This window comes from Notolepis coatsorum, assembly GCF_963971535.1.
Source record: "Notolepis coatsorum genome assembly, chromosome: 15".
Taxonomy (NCBI): Eukaryota; Metazoa; Chordata; class Actinopteri; order Aulopiformes; family Paralepididae; genus Notolepis; species Notolepis coatsorum.
In genome coordinates, this window is record NC_140179.1 from 35471867 (window position 1) to 35493345 (window position 21479).

At 44.3% G+C, this 21479-nt stretch overlaps 1 protein-coding gene across 1 annotated transcript in view; it reads left to right on the top strand.

Moving 5' to 3' along the window:
- helb (helicase (DNA) B) overlaps positions 1-21479 on the top strand; it is a gene marked incomplete at its 5' end in the record, with an annotated part of 49257 nt that overhangs the window by 10297 nt on the left and 17481 nt on the right. Inside the window, 6 exons of the mRNA XM_084330967.1 lie at positions 14-1192; positions 4801-4978; positions 6749-6890; positions 13585-13730; positions 14886-14970; positions 21108-21167. Of these exons, the coding sequence (XP_084187093.1) occupies positions 14-1192; positions 4801-4978; positions 6749-6890; positions 13585-13730; positions 14886-14970; positions 21108-21167 (1790 nt within the window). The remainder of the gene's footprint in view (positions 1-13; positions 1193-4800; positions 4979-6748; positions 6891-13584; positions 13731-14885; positions 14971-21107; positions 21168-21479) is intronic.

Below are 21479 nucleotides of genomic sequence, written 5' to 3' on the forward strand. Positions count from 1 at the left end.
CCTCCCTACACAGGTCATGTATACGGAACTGAAAGTGGTCCGCTGTGAGGCGCAGCTCAGGTCCTTCGTGGAGTGCGGCCTCCTGGACGATGTCCCCCCACTGCAGAGGAACGCCCTGTGGGTCTACGACCAGCTGAAGAGGTCCTGCTGCCGCTCGGGCAGCACCTACGTGGCCCAGCGGGCGCTGTGCGACGCGCTGCGGTGCGACCCCGGGACGCTCGACGACGAGGTGTGGGAGGCCGTGCGCTTCCTCTGCATACTGGGCGTGGCGGTGCGCCACGGTCAGAAGGTGGCACTGCGGAACCTGCACCGCTACGAGACGGGGATCGCCGAGTGCCTGCGCAGTCTGGTGGAGGGCGAGCCGTGGAAGATCCCCGTGAACGTCCGGGAGGTGCTCCGCCAGGCCATGGAGGAGAAGAGGCGCGAGGCGAAGATGCGTCTCGCCGGCACGGACGCCGACCCGGAGAGCGTTCCTCCTCGCGGAGCGGGAAGCACTTTAGTCAAACCTGAGCCCGACGTCGACCCGGACCGCATCGTCTCCAGTCCGTTTTCTCAAAGAGAACAAAGCGTTTCAATCAAATCGGAACCCGGAGAGACGGGAGTAAACGGGATCAAAGCGGAGCCGAGCGCCGGCGACTACGAGGAACCCGCCGCCCCGGTGCCGCCAAACTCTCCGTGCGAAGCGGACGATCTTCCCCCGATGGAGCTGGACCCGGACCAGGTGCGGGCGGCGGAGATGATCTGCTCCAACCCCGTGACCGTGATCAGCGGCAAGGGGGGCTGCGGGAAGACCACGGTGGTCAGCCTGCTGTTCAGAGCCGCCATGGAGCGGCGGAGCAGCGACCTGGAGGAGGTCAGCAACGCCTGCGCGGACTTCGAGAACGACTCGCCCCGCTTCCTCCTCTCGTCGCCGGAGGGGTCGGAGGAGGGGTCGGGGGAGGAGGTGGTGGTGGAGAGGGAGAGAGCCCTGCACGGTGAAAAGGAGGAGGTGGTGGAGAGGGAGAGAGCCCTGCACGGTGAAAAGGAGGAGGTGGTGGAGAGGGAGAGAGCCCTGCACGGTGAAAAGGAGGAGGTGGTGGAGAGGGAGAGAGCCCTGCACGGTGAAAAGGAGATCCTCCTGACGGCTCCTACGGGCAGAGCGGTGTCCCTGCTGACCAAGAAGACCGGCTTCACGGCGTACACTCTGCACCAGGTAGGGAGAGGAGAGGTGGGCTAGTAGGCTTCACAGCGTATATACTCTGCACCAGGTAGGAGAGGAGAGGTGGGCTAGTAGGCTTCACAGCGTATTATACTCTGCACCAGGTAGGAGAGGAGAGGTGGGCTAGTAGGCTTCACAGCGTATTATACTCTGCACCAGGTAGGAGAGGAGAGGTGGGCTAGTAGGCTTCACAGCATATATGTGACCGGTGTAGTTAGACGGCGTTGTGTTAAAGATGACAGACAGGGAGACTGTTGGTTGTATTTATTTTCAGCCTGTTAGGTTACAAAGGCACAAAATGCAGCAGCATTAGGGATACAGTCATGACGTTCTGCAACACGAGCTGTCTCAATCCACGGAGACACTTACTCATTAGAATTACACATTAGAATAATACATTGGAAAAATAAACAATTCAATACAAAACGGACCAAAAACATGGGAGCTACTGTACTACACACATACCTGTTATTGGGTTACAAAGGCACAAAATGCAGCAGCATTAGGGATACAGTCATGACGTTCTGCAACACGAGCTGCGATTGAGAAAAGACGTGACGTCCATTAGCCTGTTACCAGTGCACGTGCTGTGTGTGAACCCCCCACTCATGCTAGCTTAAAGTGCATTTATCAAGTTCCCTAACACGGTCAAACCTCCCGCAAAACAACTGCACAAGTACACATTATCAACACGAGTTACATTACAAACTCGTTTCACAGTTTAGGAATATAATATACAATATTTAACAACTTTTAGACCGAAGTCTATCATTGAACATAGAGCTAGACCTCACCTGTCTCAATTAGGGATGCACGATATTGATTTTTTGACACCGATACCGATAACTTTATGCTCCTCAAGCCGATACCGATAACCGATATTTATTGTATTATAATATTTTTTTTAACTGTATATATATATATATATATATTTTTATAATTTTTTTTTTTTTTAGTATTTATAAGCTCCGACGTCATCGGTACTGCTATCGGTACTCGAGAAATTATGGAGGTTTTTTTTGAGGAATTTAAACGTCGCAAACTAATCTTGTTGGCCATTGTCTATTATCTCTCCTGCCTCTGTCTCTGCCTGCGAGCAGGCTCCCTCCCACACACACACACACTCACTCACACACACACACTCACTCACACGGGTGCTGCGCTGCCGACTCAGTACAGACAGCTCTGCTCTCATAATGGCGGAGAGAACGAAATGTTCAAAAGTCTGGGTCTATTTTACTAAAGTCGATGCTGACGACGCTCGTTGCCACACGTGCAACAAGACATTTGCCAGTAATGTATAAGCGCTGGTACTTGTCAATGTGGCTGGCGGGGAGATAACGTTAGCTCCGAGTAGAGTAATGGCTGACAATCCGGAGGTAAATAAACGAACGAGAGCTTCTGATTGGTGGTAAGAAGAAGAGGTGGGTGCAAGCCGTGGGACGTAATTGGCAGATCGACTGTCTGTCTCCGAATGTAACGTGACTACGTCACAGCCAAGAAAGGGAGCGCTCGATTTGTGAAAAACTCCCTGTTCCTAAACCACACGCTATCAGTTTTACCACAGTACTGGCAAAACGGGAGGAGGCTATAATAAAAACAAGCGCCCTTCATCCAAATCCACCCACACCGGATTTCTTTTAACCAAAAAATGTATTATATGTTATCGGAGCTATCAATAACGTTATCGAGTTTATCGGGATGACGTCATAATTGCTGATATCGGCCCGATAATTATCGTGCATCCCTAGTCTCAATCCACGGAGACACTGGCGCATTAAACAGGAACCAGACAATATGCGTGCTCCGGAAGGGAGGTATCGGAAATGCCGCCGATACTGCCTAAAATGCTGGTATCGGTATCGGCGAGTACACCGAAAGTCTAGCCTCCGATACCATATGACGTAATTTATCAACAACACTGTGGTCTGCTGAGTGAGCATTATAAAACAAACATGTTTTTAATCGACGGGAATTAAAGTGTCAATGCTATTTGTCATTTTAACAGCATACAGATACTTTCTTAAAATGCCATCGTCCCGAGAGAGGGGTGTTGACGGGGAGCTCTGATGTGTTCGTTGCTGGTGTTATTTAGCATTAGCTGAAGCGCTAACCGAAAGCTAGTTTTAGCTTTAACGTTACCTTGGCTAAAGTTGGGGCTATTCATAATCCAGCAATAATGGCTGCAGACCTGCAAGCAAAGTACAGCAAGTTGGCACAGGAGTATTCCAAGGTAAATCACTTTTTCATCAGTAACGTTACATTGTTTGTATTTCCATCTAACGTTAGCTAACACTAATGTGGCTAACTGATCGACCTCTCGCACACAATTAATGACATGTTGCGGACAGCCATATCGGTGACAATGTTTAGCTTTTAGTGCCAAATGATAAGAGTCTGAGGCGAAGTCTCAAAAGAGAATGTTGAATATTTATTGTGCATTAAAAATCACAACAGCGCGCCTCTGCTACAAACTGAAGTTACCGGAGCCTTATGGAGTGCAACAACGTATAACGTCCGTGCGGAATCAATGTCCCAACAACCATTCCGTGGGTGAACTCATTGAGATAGTTGTCAATTAATGATACTAATACTAATCTATACAATCACCTGTTGTTGAATAAATACCATTACTTTCTAGTTATTTACTAAAAATCAGTATATATATAAAACAGTAGCTATAAAAAAAATTGTTTTATAATTTTATATTAATGTGTGCACTGGTATCGGATCGGTATCGGCCGATACCCAAAGCTTAGGTATCGGAATCGGATCGAAAAGGAAAAAATGGTATCGGAACATCTCTAATAATATGTATATTGCTAAATATGTCCTTTAAAAAGAATATTAATTTATTATGTTTTTGAGGGCGGCTACGTGGCGTAGTGGGCAAGGCACTCGCCACAAATGCGGAGACGCTGGGCTCGCCTGTTCGAGCCCAGCGCTCCACATTGCTTTCAGTTTAGCTGGTCGTTCATACTAATACACATTGGCCGTATTAGGGGGTGGGAAACTGATGGGTGGGGATCGGGCGTTGTGGACAGCGACTCCTACAGGTCGGTTGGTGCGCCTGCGCAGTAGAATCAGGAAGTGTCGGGGGCAGCATGAGCCTCCCACGCGTTACTCCTCGCCACTGAGAGATCGAGCTGCGCAGGTGAAAAGATGCGACTGCTGTTACCTCAAGTACCGGAGGGGACTTGTGCTATGTATGACTTAGTCCACATTGCAGCCGGCTTGTGGGAGGCAAGAAACGGCGTTCGTGACAGGGGAGGGTTGAATTGGATTTGGATGATACGAAATTGGGATGGGAGAAAATATAGAAAAATGGGAGAAAAAGTGGATAAAAAAAAAATTTATTATGTTTTTGGTAGATTTTTATTTGTTTGTACTACCGGGCAGTCCGGTAGAGGGAGGGAGAGAGAGAGAGAGAGAGAGGAAGAAGGGGAGACAGAGCGGGGGGAAGACATTCGGCAAAGGACGCCGGGTCCGGGAATCGAACCTGGGTCGGCCGCTTCGTGCCGCAGCGCGTTACATGGGTCGCCACTTGGGTGCCCTATATGTCATTTTTTAACTGCTGTTCCGTTCACGCACCGCGTCCCCAGGTCTTGTGGAACTTCATGAGCAACAAGAAGGGCGAGCACGGGGAGCCGTTGGACTGGAAGTTCAAGGCGGTGCGTGTGTTCGTGGTGGACGAGGGCAGCCTGGTGTGCGTCCAGCTCCTCCATACCATCCTGACCATGCTGGTGAAGCACGCCCAGCTCAGGAAGTTCGTCATACTGGGTACGCTCGGATATATACGACGGCCGAAGAGCAAAACCTCCGATCTGAAAAATTTTCATTTTTTGAGAACGTGTTGTTTTCTTTCAGAATGCAATTTTTGAAGGATACCCAATACAATAAACAGTTTTTGGACTATATTACTATATTATGTGTTAACGATACCGACCAGGTATTAGTGCCTCGTGAAGTGCAGATATGAGGTTTCCCCCCACTTTTTTTTTTATGCAGATAGGAGGTTTTGTTCTTCAGCCATCACTATATACTGTATATATAAACATCGAACAAAAAGTTTGGAAATGTGTGTTTGGTAGATTATTTCTCTGTTGTAACAATGCTTTTTGGCAATACATTTTATACTGTTGTCTGTTTATTTCCATTTTTTAAATGGTGCCCCATTTGTAAGGAACATGCATTTGTGGGATGAGCAGCACAGCTGAGTATTTGGGTTGCGCGTCTTGCGCCCATGAAAGATTTGCCAAATCTTCTCTGCCAATGCTAAACATCTTATTCTGCTGTTGCTATTGACTCTTGTTTGGTGTATTGGATGATTGAAGTCTTATCAGTAACAAGGAAGAAACGAGACGTATTGGCAATTTTACAATTTATTAAATGAACAGTCGGGAGCCTCAGTAGTGTGTATAAGAACCATACACAGCCACAACAGCTGCCTTCCTTTAAGTTAACAGTGGCTCAGGAGGTAGAGCAGTCGTCTGGTAGTCGGAAGGTTCCCGGTTAGATTCCCACTCCTCCCGGGCAGCGTCGACGTGTCCTTGAGCAAGACACTTAACCTCTAACTGCTCCCGATGAGCAGGTTGGCACCTTGCATGGTCACCTCCGCTGTCTGTGTGTGAATGTGTGGTTGAATGTTTGGAACAAATTGTAAAGCTGCTATATAAATGCACCATTTACCATTTATACCCAGTTTAATCACCTGTACATTGTATATTACTGTTGCACTCTACTGTTACATGTGCACTCTGGTTGGATGCCAAACTTCTTTTTGTTGTACTGTACTTGTGATATATCAACTCTAGGGATGGGTACCTTTCACATTTGAACCGATGCGGTACCGGTACCTGTGAATCGATACCGGTACCCAACGGTACCTTTTTTCGGTACTTTAGTCAAAAAAAATGATTTACCTACCTCAGTTGCGAAAAAATAAATCCTAACTTCAAATAACTACAATTTCGACCGTTTTCGGCTTGCCATTGCTCCAACTGCTTTGTTGTTGAATCAAGTCAAATCCTAGGTAAGCATATATTGTGCGTGTGAACGTTGACATGAAAAGAAAAAAGGTAAAAAAAAAAATAATAATAATAGTAAAAAAAAATTTAAACAGATTTTTTTTTCTCTCTGTATCTCACTTGAATCGATACTCGGTAGTACCGACGTGTTTCGGTTCGGTACCTCAAAAGAACCGAATTTGGTACCCATCCCTAATCAACTCTTCTGTTCTGTCTCCCTTCCTCTCTTGTTGTTAAACCCCTGAATAACTAATCTTTTCTTTTTTATAATCAGTATTTTATTGACATTTCTTCAGGACAGCCTGGACATATCAATTATCTCCAGTGAAACAGAAACAAACGTACAAAAAATTTATCAATCAATTAATCAAATTTACAAGAAAATAAGACTATACAAAAACAGTCTGCAATAACAAAAATAAATAAGATTAGTAAATAAAATAATATCAATTAATAATAACAGTACATAAGTTCATAGACTTTGCACCAACTGCTAATGTTTTCTCTGTTTTCTTGTGTGCAGGTGACGTGAGGCAGCTGCCCAGCATCCAGCCTGGGAACACACTGCACGACCTGTTTCACAGTGTGAACGTGGCCAAGTGGGCCATCGAGATGAGGACCAACCACCGCGCAGAGTCCGAGCTCATCGTCAGGAACGCCGGACTGTAAATACTTCACATTTCTTCTCCTAGATTAAAGGAACACGGCAACATTGTGGGAAATGTGCTCGACTGTCTTCTGTCTTGCCGAGAAGATGGATACTCATCTTCCTTTAGCGGTTTGTGTTAAGGCCTCTACATGCTACAGCAACTGCGAAGCAACTGCAACACAACATCGACAACGCAACAGTGTTGCAGACACTCTGCCTTTATGCTTCTGCAACATCGACGCGCAGCCTATGCAACATTGTACCCCGGATGTAGCTAGGTTCCCTAGATAGATGAAACTTCCCTTCTCAACCAACCCAATACCCATTGATAACAAGCAGAAAACGAAGCATCATATATACTTCCGGTCTCTGGGGGGGGGGGGGGGTTCAAAATAAAAGAGTGACGTCTAAAGCACCGTAAATGTTTATTTTGTACATTACTTACTACTTACTTAGGCCCATCGCTCCCAATGGAGCATAGGCCATCTACGACTTTTCTCCATCCAACACGGCTTTGGGCTGTACATTATCTAACGTTAACACAAACCTAAACTAACGTTTAGTTAGAGAGAGAGCTCGTCAAAGCCGCATATCACTGTGGCTGTGGTGCGGTCGTATAGGCACGGAAATGCAGCTCGAACTACCTGTTATATTAAATTAATTTATTGCTGTTTAACTTGTCTGTGTCCAGTCCTTTCGATTAGCCCCACTGTTCATTGTAAACAATGATGCATGTAATTATATTAACGTTACTGTGTTGTAGCTATGTTAATAAATTCTGAATGGCATTAACGTTAGTTGGGTATGATAGCATTGAATGGCATTAACGTTAGCTAGCTGGCTACAACGAATTCTCACAAGCTGGCATCGTAAAATATCAACACCAGCCATGGGAATACTGTTTACTAAATTGTGGAGGCTTTTAATCGTCAAGGTAAGATGAATTGAAGGCGTATGCTATGGAAGTCCCCTGCGGCTCCACTTTGTTGAAATGTACATACTAGGGCTATAGGATAACCACCGGTTAATTCGCGATTTTTTGATTGGTTTGTCATGACAAACCAATTACATAATCCAACATATGTGTAAGAAACTAACATATTCCGGTTAACGGTATATTTTTTTAATGATTCGTTACGGCGAAATCAATACTTCCATTTGTATAAATTACATTAACTCGAGGATAGTATTCCTGCCTGCGGGACCAATATTATTCTATGACAGCCCCGCCCCCATTCGCTAACCAACCAATCAATGCTACGCAACATCAACGTAACGGTTGTTCAGATTAGATTTTGGGGAGAGGTACGCAACATGCTCGCAACACAGTCTACAACACCCTCTGCAACATCTGCAACCATGTTGCGTTGAAGTCGCGCTGATGTTGTGTTGCAGTTGCGTTGCTGTAGCATGTAGAGCCCTCGGAGTGATTCTTCCTGTTGTGGAAGTGTCACATAGCAATGTCACAAGACAATATAGAATAAGCTGGAACGGGCTGTATGTGAAAACCAGCCCGTCCAGTAGTGCTTTTAAAGCACCGGTCCCAGGCAGGTAAAGAAGATAACGCAAGGCGTTGTTCCAAATAGTAAATGATATTTTATTATAGCGGGGATTTAAACCCACTGTTCCCAAAGAGTAAATTTATATTTATTCTTGCAGGGTAGGATTTGAAACCTCCACTGATTTAACTAGGCCACAAAGGGAAAAAACAACCCACAAACATGTAAACAAATAGGGAAAAAAGGTAATTGGAGAACAGACAAAGTGAGGTATAGGTAAATACTAAATATATATATATAATACCATATGATATAAGATATAGTATACTTCCGATAAATATATATATATAGATACTTACTTCCACGCAGGAAGGCAAATGGCTCTAAGGCCCACAACACAATACCTATATATTTGGCTACTGGTAAGTCCACACACAGTGGCCAACATAAGCACAAGGTAATCCACACACAGTGGTCAATCAATGGCAACCTCACGAAACTCTATCAGTGTCAGAGTGAGGCGCCCCGATGTTGTGTCATCTCCACTCTATTAACCACCCATCTCCCCTGCATGTTCCAAGGTGCACCAATCAGATGCAACCAATCCCATCAGGGAGATGAGTGGCATCTGTGAATAGAAACAGAAATTAGGAGATGACACAACACCACACATAACAGACAACACAATAAATATACTAACCTGATGTTCAGATGGTGTCATAAATACAGGAATAATGATAATGCCCAACCCACGTACCCAAGTACGTCACACCTCCCCCCATAAGAGCGAACCTGTAGGGTGAGCAAAACATTATTACTTATTACCCAACATGAGGTTAGCACACACACACTAGGGAGAACAGAAACAACAACAAAAATTCTCCTCCCACAATCAATGCACGTATGCAAAAATAGACGCGCAGACGTCATCGAAAACTGCATGTAGCACACACCGGCTACCGAATGCAAACCGGTCTCAAAATGTGGTGAGATCTAACTCACAAAAAACCATGTCAAATGCATTTAATGCATTTACACACCCAGCCGCCAGGGTAAAGCCACCGCTCTAGAGCGATCAATTGCTCGGGCGACAGAGGTACGTCTTCCATCTCTCCAATAGATGGTGTAGGAATTACCAGCTTCCCCTGAACGCTACATACAGCATCCTCTTCCATCTCTCCAACAGATGGCCCCCTGTCCTCGACGAGAGATGCCTCGCCACCGACAGAGTCACTCAACGACAAAACTTGAGTTCGCATTCCGTCCTGTGCCTCGGTGACAACACAAGCAGAAAACACATTGGGGTGATTATTACCAACATTATCACAACACAAGTCAGCCAATGGAGCCTTCTCAACCTCCACTACAGGGATCACACTCTCCCCAGCGAACTTGTTGTTGTCCCCCATGACAAAATCAACCCTCCCACCTTTTGGTTTCTGGGCTGACTTTCTTTTGTCCTGTCGCTTCCTCAGCGTACGACATCCTTTTACCACATGGCCTGTCTCTTTACAATAATTGCACACCACCGGTCTCCTAGACGGCGGCGAGCGTGGCCGGAATGCTGAATGCTCAATCAACGCATCGCACAGAACTTTCCCCCCAGCTATATCATTCCCCATGATAAAATCAATCCCGGCTACCGGAAAAGAGGAACGAACCGCCACGGGAAAACAACCTGTGACTAGCTTTGACCGCACATGTATCATATGTAACGGAGCGGGCGTGTAGCCCATCTCTATCCCGCACACAATAGCACTTGTATTACAAGACGACTCCACACTTAACGGCAATACATCCGCCAGCATAAAGGACTGTGAACCACCTGTATCACAAAGGATCCTCACCTCGCGCTGGTCACAGACTTTACCCGACAGTGACACAAAACCAGAAGAAATAAAAGGATCAAAACAACTGTCTGGTTTCTCCCGCCCAGGGCGTGAGACAGTGCTAATCAACCCCACCACCTTTGGTTCCTGAGCTGGCCTGTCAGTATTTTGCCGATCGCGCACAAATGCATAACAGTCCGCCACCAAATGACCTGGCTTCCTACAATAATTACAATGTCTCTTTTCAGACGGAGGCGAGCGTGGCCGATACGCACGCTCGCCATTTCCCCGAAATGGTATTTCCCGAGAGGGAAACGCACCGTTTTTAACACACACAGTATCGTCACGCACCGAAGCATGTTTGTGCGTCAACGCCAATTCATCCGCCAAAACAGCAGCGTCTTGGAGAGTAGACACTTTCTGTTCATTCAGATACAGTTCGGTTCGTTCGGGCATACAGAGTTTAAATTGTTCCATGAGTACTAACTCGCTCATGGCTGCAAGATCCTGCACCTTACTCGCCGCGCACCATCGTTCAAAAAGATTTATCTGTTCACGGGAGAAATCAGTATTTGTTTGAGAAGGGGATTTTCTGAGCGAGCGAAAACGCTGTCTATATGCTTCGGGAACCAACTCATACACACGTAAAACAGCATTCTTCACCCGCTCATAACTTTGACTGTCTGCCATAGTTAATGACGCTACCGCTGCACTGGCTTTGCCAGTGAGCCTGGTCTGAAGTAAAATTACCCACATCTCCACCGGCCAATGCAGAGCCTGTGCAATACGCTCAAAAGCAGAAAAATAAGCCTCTACTTCTGATTCTCGGAACATGGGCACCAGATTAACGTGCTGGCCAATATTAAAGTGAGCCGGGGAAACCCCAGCAGGAGAGGAGGTAGCACTACCACTACCTGCTTCCAACCGCATTCTCTCTATTGTCAGTTGAAGTTCCCTGTCTTTATCATCCTTTCTCTCCAACCTTTCTCTCTCCTCCCTTCTCTCTTCCTTTCTCTCCAGCCTATCTCGAACAGCAGCTCTGTCCTCCCTGTCTCTCTCCTCCTTGCGCAAAAGCGCTCTCTCCTCCATCTGGAGACGGGCAAAACGCAGACTAGAGCGCGTATGGCCAGAAGACGTGGATCCTTTATCTGAATCGCCCGCGCCCTCACTTTCAGCTCTGGGCATACTACCATTCTTCCTAATAGCACCACCCCCCGGGTTAAGATCACGCAAGGGAGAGTCAACCCATTCGCCAGTGTTCTCAACCTCCTGGTCACTATGACTCACTACTCCCCGAGCCGTGCTGAACACCTGTTGCTCCACCAACCCCGCTATTACAGCCGCTTTCATATCAGCCTTGGACTGGGAACTTTGCACCGCAATATTATAATGCTTAGCAATAAGGCCTAATTCCGCCTTAGTGCAACCTTCCACCTGATCCTCTGTTGGATCCGCCACAAAGACTTCAAAAACAAACGCCGACGCTGCCATAATATGTCGTTCTGCGTGACTTCGATACACCAAAAAAAATATATATATCACGTCCTCACTTAGTTAACCATGACCGTGCGCAATAATAATAGACACATTCTGCTTTTATACCTCTTAACCAAAACAATCCAACTGACCACATCTACCAAATGAAAACAATAACAAATGTTCCTAACCACTCAATTAGGAGTCACCTGTGTCACTCTAGCCTATCCCAGCTAAACTACTCCACTACCTGGATGAAAAGGCTACACATATCTTCAGTCGCTTACCGATTTCATTGCGCACTCCACCGGAATCACGACTCGTGCCCCCCACCCTCTAGCCAAGCAGGTGACCCCCCCAGTTACGTGGTAGAAAAAAGAGATCTGGTTAAGAGCATACACAAATGTTTAATTATTATATAAAACACAGCATGGATACATAAATACTAATAAACAACAACGCCACTTTACCTGATACCATCAGCCCCTATGTCAAACGTACACAGCAGACCGGCATTGAGCCCCCCATGTCACAAGTACATGAAAGACCGGAAACGAGCCCCCATGTCACATAGCAATGTCACAAGACAATATAGAATAAGCTGGAACGGGCTGTATGTGAAAACCAGCCCGTCCAGTAGTGCTTTTAAAGCACCGGTCCCAGGCAGGTAAAGAAGATAACACAAGGCGTTGTTCAAAAAAGTAAATGATATTTTATTATAGCGGGGATTTAAACCCACTGTTCCCAAAGAGTAAATTTATATTTATTCTTGCAGGGTAGGATTTGAAACCTCCACTGATTTAACTAGGCCACAAAGGGAAAAAACAACCCACAAACATGTAAACAAATAGGGAAAAAAGGTAATTGGAGAACAGACAAAGTGAGGTATAGGTAAATACTAAATATATATATATAATACCATATGATATAAGATATAGTATACTTCCGATAAATATATATATATAGATACTTACTTCCACGCAGGAAGGCAAATGGCTCTAAGGCCCACAACACAATACCTATATATTTGGCTACTGGTAAGTCCACACACAGTGGCCAACATAAGCACAAGGTAATCCACACACAGTGGTCAATCAATGGCAACCTCACGAAACTCTATCAGTGTCAACTGACAGAGTGAGGCGCCCCGATGTTGTGTCATCTCCACTCTATTAACCACCCATCTCCCCTGCATGTTCCAAGGTGCACCAATCAGATGCAACCAATCCCATCAGGGAGATGAGTGGCATCTGTGAATAGAAACAGAAATTAGGAGATGACACAACACCACACATAACAGACAACACAATAAATATACTAACCTGATGTTCAGATGGTGTCATAAATACAGGAATAATGATAATGCCCAACCCACGTACCCAAGTACGTCACAGGAAGAAAATTCAGAATGTTTCCTTTCAAAAGAGGCCAGACTCATGCATGTGCTATAAATGGTTCAAGTAGTGATGCACCGATGTGAAAATTGTGGCCGATACCGATAACCGATATTAATATTGCTGTTCTGGGCGATAATGATATTTACCGATGTCGATATCTCTGTATAGAAAACACTTTTTTATTATAATCAAATAAAAAGCTATTTTCCAAAACGCTTTTATTTTTTTACTTTTGTAATTTATTTTCAGAAATTACTGATATTTTGAAACAATTTAAGACAAACATGTTGGATAAAAATAAATAGTCAAATTAAATAATTTCTTTTAATAAAAATCGGCCCTATTTTGATATCGGACCGATAGTGATGTGTAAAAAAAATTACCATATCGGCCGATATTATATATCGGCTGCCGATATTATATATCTGCTGCCGATATTATATCGGCTGCCGATATATCGTGCACCACTAGGTTTGATTCGAATGTTCAATGACATCCTTTTGTTTCAGAATCGCAGACATGGGGCTAAACCACTGGTACCGTCCTCTGTACTTCGACGCCACCGTGGATCTGAACCGACCCGGACCCCCCACCATGCCGTCCGACGACAAGAGATTCATCCTCATCCGACTGCCCGACCGGGAATCGGACGACGGTGAGTACAGCGCGTCTGGTACGTTTCCATCCAGCCCACTGGAGTGGGAATGTACATGGGTTGATGTTTGTGCACTAACTACACTGGTCACTTCCTGGTGCAGTGCTAGAAGTAGTACTAATAATGATAATAATAGTAAACTTTATTTATATAGCACTTTAGAATAGAATAGAGGTACTTTATGAATCCCAAGGGAAATTCAGCACCACAGATCGCTCACAACATATAGTTAGCCATAAGAATAGGAATAAGAATAAAATAGGCCGGCTGGGTAGCGCAGTGGACTAAGCACTCTCCTACCACCACTGAGACTCTGGAATCGAATCCAGCTGTCAGCGGTACCTCCGGCTTGGTCAGTTGTCCCCACTAACACAATTGGCAGTGTTAGTGGGTGGGAAGCTGGTGGGGTATGTGTCCTGGTCGTTGTAAACTGCGACTCCTACTGGTCGCCTGTTAAGCAGGGAGGGGATCTGGGGGAAATAGCGTGAACCTCTGCATGCATTACGTTCCCCCAGTGAAACTCCTCGCTGTCGGGTGAAAAGAAGCAGCTGGCGACTCCACATGTATCGGAGGAGGCATGTGCTAGTCTACACCCTCCCCAGGCCGACAGTGGGGCAATGCGCACAACGACCAGGAAGGGAATTGGCATAATGACTAAATTGGGATGGGTGAAAAATACAGAAAGCCCAAAAATAAATTGAGAAAAAGAAAATAAGAATAAAAGAAAAATACAGTCAGAGATATATATTATAAAATATGTATATACATCCTGTCAAATTAAAATGTAAATGTCCAGGAAGATGTGCCTATAGTAAAATGTCAATGTACAGGATATACAGGAATTTACTCTGTGCACAGTGAGGTGTTGTACAGTCTGATGGCTGTTGGTACAAAGGACTTCCTGTGACGTTCAGTGTTGCATCTAGGGAGTCTAACACTGAACGTGCTCCTTCTATCGGCCAAGTCAGTGTGCAGTGGGTCTTTTCATACACGAATTGCAGCCCAAAGCAACCGTTGTCAATATCTTCCTCCTTTACCTACCTTAGTGCAGTGACACTACGTAGTACGTACGGACGTTGACAAGACACAGATAACAACTTTATGATGAAGTATGAAAGACTGCATGCAAGAACATGCATACTCTTTGCTTTTCAGACTTGCAGAGGACTATCAAGTTACTGATCAATACGGCTCCGGGGTTGAAAGACGACTGCACTTCACAGTTCATTGCTTTTAGAAGGTATGAGTTCTTTGCCTGGTGAATGAGAAGCGTGGGACGCTGCGTTCAGCCGCGTAGGAAATGGCAAGCGATGCATAGCCACTCAAGTTTAAATTGTCATAATAAAATACAGAATACTTTATCATGAAATGCTTTTTTCTGTATGAGCCTCTGGGAGTGTGCTTCATACAGTAAAAGATAAAAAGTATAAAATAGAAAAAGTCAAAAGTACGTCAAATAAAGTGTTCAGTCAATATACAATACAGAGTAAGAAGAGTAACAGTGAGGTACAATGCAGAAATGGGATGAGGTACAAACTTAGGGTAAGGTGCAATGAGGTATGAATTGTAGTGCAAATCTCTTTACTAATAAATATAAAGTGTGTTAAAGTGTCTAAAGTGGGTGATAAGGTGAGTGTTTATTTAAAGTGAGTGTGTACGTGTGGATGTGTGTGCTGTCAGTGTAGATGATGGGTTGTTACATAGTGTCATTGTCATTGAGCATCCTGATGGCCTGGGGATAGAAGCTCCTTCTGAGTCTCTCTGTACTGGCCATGAGACGCTTGCCTGACCGCAGCAGTTCAAAGAGGCAGTTGTTTGGGTGACTAAGAGTCTTTGAATATTCTTATTAGCCTTGGCCCTGCAACGCTTCTTGTAAATGTCCTGGAGAGTGGGAAGCCCACCCCCAATTGTGCTCAATTGGATGCTCAGGATGCTCAATGACTATGCAACACTAAGGCTGCGGTTACATTATAGCCAAAACGATTTTGTTTCATTTAGCTTTTCAGAACGCTGTGTATTGGCAGGCAAGTTAGACGTTGTTTGTCTCGTGAGCACAGTGATGTATATACATGTAGTACAATGCCAAAGCAGTAGGTGGCGATGTAGTTCAAACATGAATGCCATTTTCAACCAATCAGAAAGGTTGAACGCGTCACTCCACGTCCTGCTCAAAAACAGAAAACCCACCATCTTTAAATACCTCGCGTGAGCCATTTAGCAACATAGCATTTATTTTTCAGCAAGAAACAAAGTGCAATAAAAGTGCAATAAACAAACAACCCAAACAACAAACAAAACCAACATCAACACAATTTACCACCAAGAGCGGAGAGTTTAGTCTCACAAAAAGATCTCTGATGTTGTTAGCTACATGCTAATGTGATTGGCGTTTTCCATTTATATAGTTAGCATTGAGGCTCTCGTACATTAACGTAGTAACGTTAATGCTAGTAGAATAAATGGATAAACGTTATTTAACACTTTGACTGCCACTCACGGCTTTTCTCGGATTTACAATAGTTACGTTGAAAGCCACTCACGAGATTTCTCGGAATTATTATTATTATTATTTTTTTAGCGATCTGAAATCATATTGCATCACGCAAGCCTACCCTAGCCTACCCAAAGGCCGCCGGCGATCAGATGTGAAAAAGCGCCCCCTATCGTCTCCCAGATGACATCAGGGATTTTGGAATGGACTCAATGAAAATGGATGGGGGAAAAAAATTATTCCAGTCCACATTTTCCAGTCCACTGATGCAGCCGGAGTTACCAGAGTTCATTCTGGAGACTCTGAGCCGCGGCAAGCATGAGATCTACTGTATACACGTTAGATCTATACACTTATCGATTTTTTCGAATGGTGATCAGGAATTGGAATATACCAGTTGGATACCATCTGATGTCAGGTAAGGAATCTGTTATCAGTGTTAGGATAATCAGACACGTTTTGATGAAGATATACGCTTTTTTTCTGATATGTGCTCCAGCGGTTTCACTGTAAAATCCATGAGGAAATGAAAACGGCTATCAGCGCGCGCCTCGAATGTGCGTGCATGTACCTATAATATTGATCATCTAGCGTTTATTTGAAAACGATTCATAAATAGGCCGACAAATATCAACGTTCTGGAATATTCCAGTAAAAGACGATTATCACAGAATGGCCCAGAATGGGCCGTTTTTTACCTCAAAACGGGTGCTTTTAAAAATTCTCTCAAACGGAAATGAAGCGATAAAAAACCAATCTGCCTTGACAGCACTGACTGGAAAATGATTCTTTGATAAGCGACGGGCAGATTAGACACAGCCATAATTTAAAACATAGATTAGGCGATATTAACGTTAACATTAGTGCCGATGGTGGCATTCATGCACTAAGTCGTGCACCCCCTGGTGGCACTGAAAGTGTTAACAGATTGCAGAATGGGTACAATACAATACGGCTCAATACAAACAATTGTTAAGGGGATGCAGACTGTTGTAGTGACGGTGTCTGGAAGGATGGAGTCAAATGGTTATCCATCTGCTCCGTTATAAAGCACATGAATCGAGGTCCAGCCAGGGGAGAATTTGGCGTCGGTGTCTACTGCGCATGGGCGTTGGGCATGAACGGCTCCGTATCTGGCTCACGCAAATTACATGGCACTGTTGTCGGGGAGTTTTCAAAACAAAAACCCCCTTTGAGCGTTGCCGCTAGGAGCCAAAACGGCGTTGCCCTTTAACTTGGACATGCAAACGAAATAATTCTAAAATGAAACGTAAGTGTAACCATGGCCTAACCCATCCATCTACATTCACTGCACACACATCCACACACTCACTTTAAACACTCACCTTTAACAAATTGATTGCCACGCAGTATGCCCATCATTATACCCAGTCTGCCACCGCTATAAGCCTATGGAGATGTTTACCTTCTTTGCAGGGCTATAACTTTTTAAATATTATAGCTATATCTGCATTACTATGGCCCATTCAACATCGATTATCTATCGTTCCGGATGTGGGAACGTTATATTTTTTCATTCATACATTGTTGTGTTAATACCGTCGAGAATATAAGTGTTTTTAAGCTTTTCTGCTGTAATTCCAAAAACGCTAGTTATAGGCCCTGACGCATATGATAGATTATCGATTGCCGTTTCTTTCCTATACACCAGGGGTGGCCAACCAGTCAGAGACTAAGAGCCACAAAAATGACTGTGGTACCACAAAGAGCCACACCATATACCAGCGTTTCTCAACTTGTTTTTTCAGTCACGGCACCCTTCATGTTTAGGCCTCACCCTCTGGCCTCTGAAGTTGCTAATGTCTTTTTTATTTGGGCCTCACAGGGTTAAAAGTACCCTGTGAGACCCACGGTTGCAAAATTACAAAATCACTTTTAGCCATTTAAAAAAAGAATGTTTATTTAAAAAATGTTAAGCACATGTATAGTCAATTGGTCCTGTTGTTCAGCCTCACAATGCTATTTGATAGTAAATGTGTTTATATGTCCCACCCTCTGGCCTCTGAAGTTGCTAATGTCTTTTTAATTTGGGCCTCACAGGGTTAACCTCTTAAGCCAGAGATATACAGTAAAAGTGTATATTTTCAGCATTACGTTTGTTTACCAATGATTTTAATTGTTATTAGTGAAATATAAGATTATAGAAATCTCAGGGCATTGAGTCGGAAACCGGCGCATATTGACAGGAGGAAGTGGCACAGCCAAAAGTGAGTGTAGTCTTTTGTAGGAAGAGACTCAGGGCTTTAGAATTTCGAAAAACTACCCTACCCAGCTCACACCAGCCCCTGTCAATCATCTGACTTCTGGATAAACTTTTTTATTTCTCTTATTTTTGGGTATTATCTCCCACAAACCTGAACGTTATTGCCATAAAACAGAACGCAATTAGTTTCTCTACCTTTCTGTGAACGTCTTGCAAAAAACGGTGTTGCAATACGATGAAAAATGGTGGAGAAATGTACATTATAAAAAAGATGGCAGAATTCAGTACTGTATCTACAAAACCTTCTGTTTAATCGTCTTCCCTTTATTCATTTGCTTAGATTTTTCAGGTCTGGTCAATTTTAGCATGGTGTTATTCACAGTCAAAGATAATATTCTTTTTTAAATAGAATTGATATTCTCCTTTGGTTCATTACAATTTACTCAAGCCTAGTAACAGGCACACTATTTCTGACACTGATCCATATATGTCCCTAGATTCAGATACCAAGAACATGCAAATGGACAATTAAAAAAAAAAATTAAATGTTTATTCTACGTCCGTATGGAATGAGTGACATAAAAAAAAAATTAATAAAAATGTATTATATATATATATATTTTTATGGATGAAAGAGCCGCACATTGACGGGCTCGCGAGCCGTGGGTTGGCCACCCCTGCTATACACGCTATATTAACAAATTCAAATGTATATGATCGGTATATATTATGCTTCATCATGCGTGAAGGAAAGGGGGGGGGGGTCGTTTATAATTCCTTGATCGTCAGTAACGGCTTTATTTAGTATGGGTTGATATATTGATCAGACTGATTGCAAACAAAGAAATGGACAATCGGGCTGAAAATAACCTTACCGTTCGCCGATGAGACTGGAGGAAAAATATCCCAATTATTTGACGTCGATCTCCTAGATCCATTTCCGGTTTGTATGACGCAATAAACGCCGAAATCATATCGATTATTGCGTTTCGAAAAGCGATCCAAATGCACTATAGTGTGTATATTGATCCACGCCACAATATATCTCTGGCGGAGGAATTTCCTCGATGCACCGATCGCCACTTCCGGTTTGGCGTGAGTGTAACTCACCCGACCATCAACCAGGCGGCGGTATTGAGGCGTTGCAATATCAGACAGGGTGCCGCTGCAGTCCGGAGGGAGGCTAGATGAATTATGAATGCCATGGCAAAAAAATTTAATATTTATCCCAAAAACGATTTACGCCGTTGTTGGCGTTCAACGCATGGCAGGCAATAACGATTTACGCCGTTTATGGCGCACAATGTGTTAACATTCACTTTAAACACTTTTTAACACTACACCATATTTGATCTATTTATTACAAAAAGATGTGCACTACATCATACCGCATTTAGCATTTTCTTTTTTTTATCCACTTTTTCTCATTTTTTATTTGCTTTTCTCCCATCCCAATTTCGCCTCACCAATTCTCCCTTCAATTCTCCCCTCCCCTGTCTTGAACGTTGCTAGACTATGCCTCCCACTGGTCGGCAGCGGTGAGGACCAAGCCTTGCATCACGTGTCCCCTCCGGTACACGAGGAGGCAGCCGTCTCATCTTTTCACCTGTACAGCGCGATCTCTCAGTGGCGAGGAGTAACGCGTGGGAGGCTCACGCTGCCCCCAATGCTTCCTGATTCTGCTGTACAGGCGCACCAACCGACCTGTAGGAGTCGCTGTCCACAACGTCCAATCCCCACCCACCGGCTTTCCCACCCTCTAACACTGCCAATTGTGTTAGTATGAACGACAAGCCAAGCTGGTAGCAACGCCGAGAGCTGGGCTCGAATCCAGCATCTCCTGCGTTAGTGGCGAGCGCCTTGCCCACTGCGGCACTTAGCCGCCCCGCATTTTGCATTTTTAAAAACGTTTGCATTTTTGTACCTCATTGTTTGCAGTGTTTGAACTTTATTCTTTTAACTTTTTTTTACTGTACCAAGCACATTCTCAGGAGGCTCATACAGAACCAAGCATTTCACTGTAATGTACATGTACTTACATGACAAATAAAACAAAACTTGAACGTGAACTTGTCCACACCTGCCTCGTTAAGTGCAGGTGAATCCAGTTATTTTGGGTTGGTGTGAACACTGGACTCGAACTCTGGTCTGCACTAAACCACTCTAACCTCTCCCGTCTGCCTGTTTGAGGTGGCCCCGGTCCGCAGGTGAACCCTGGAGCAGTTTGACTTTGTTCAGTAATAACATGGGTCACTCAGTCCCTCCGCTCTGCAGTAAACACGAAATAAATTTCCTGGGTATCCCGTTCCCACTTCATCCAATCAGGAGAGAGAGCCCTTGTTTCAAGAAATCTTTCCATTTATTTCTTTTTGTCGGACCATTTTTGCAGTGTCTCTTTCCTGATTGGATGAAGTGGGAACGGGATACCAGGACATTTATTTTGTGTTTACTGCAGAGTGGAGGGACTGGGAGACTCATGTTACTGACCAGACACTCTTATCAGTGATTGCTGTCGGAATGTAGAGCTATTATTTTAACATGTAAATAAATCAAAATGTGAAGCACTTTTAACTTTTGATTCGGACCATTTCAAACTAAGTCAGGCGTGAAAACGCCCATAGGTTTGTTCATTTATTTCTAAACGTTATTTCTTCTTTGTCAGATTGGATGTCTCGCTGATCAACGAGCTCGGTTGTAGCATTTACAATCAACACCCGACCAAGTAAGTGGCTAACTAACCTGACCAAGTAAGTGGCTAACTAACCTGACCAAGTAAGTGGTTAACACAAGATACAAGAGTTTTATTTGTCACTGCATACAGGTATACAGTAAAATGCGGGGGGTCTCGCCCGCAACGATGTGCATAGTACAAGTAATAATAATAAGAGTCCAACCAATAGAGTGACATAGTGCAAGTAAACAGAGTAGGCATATCGGTATCTGTACATGAGCTATTTACAGAGCATGGTAGGACATGCTAGGTCCTGTGGCAGTGCAGTACACTGTTAGCTACGGATGAGGCATTGGGTCTTTA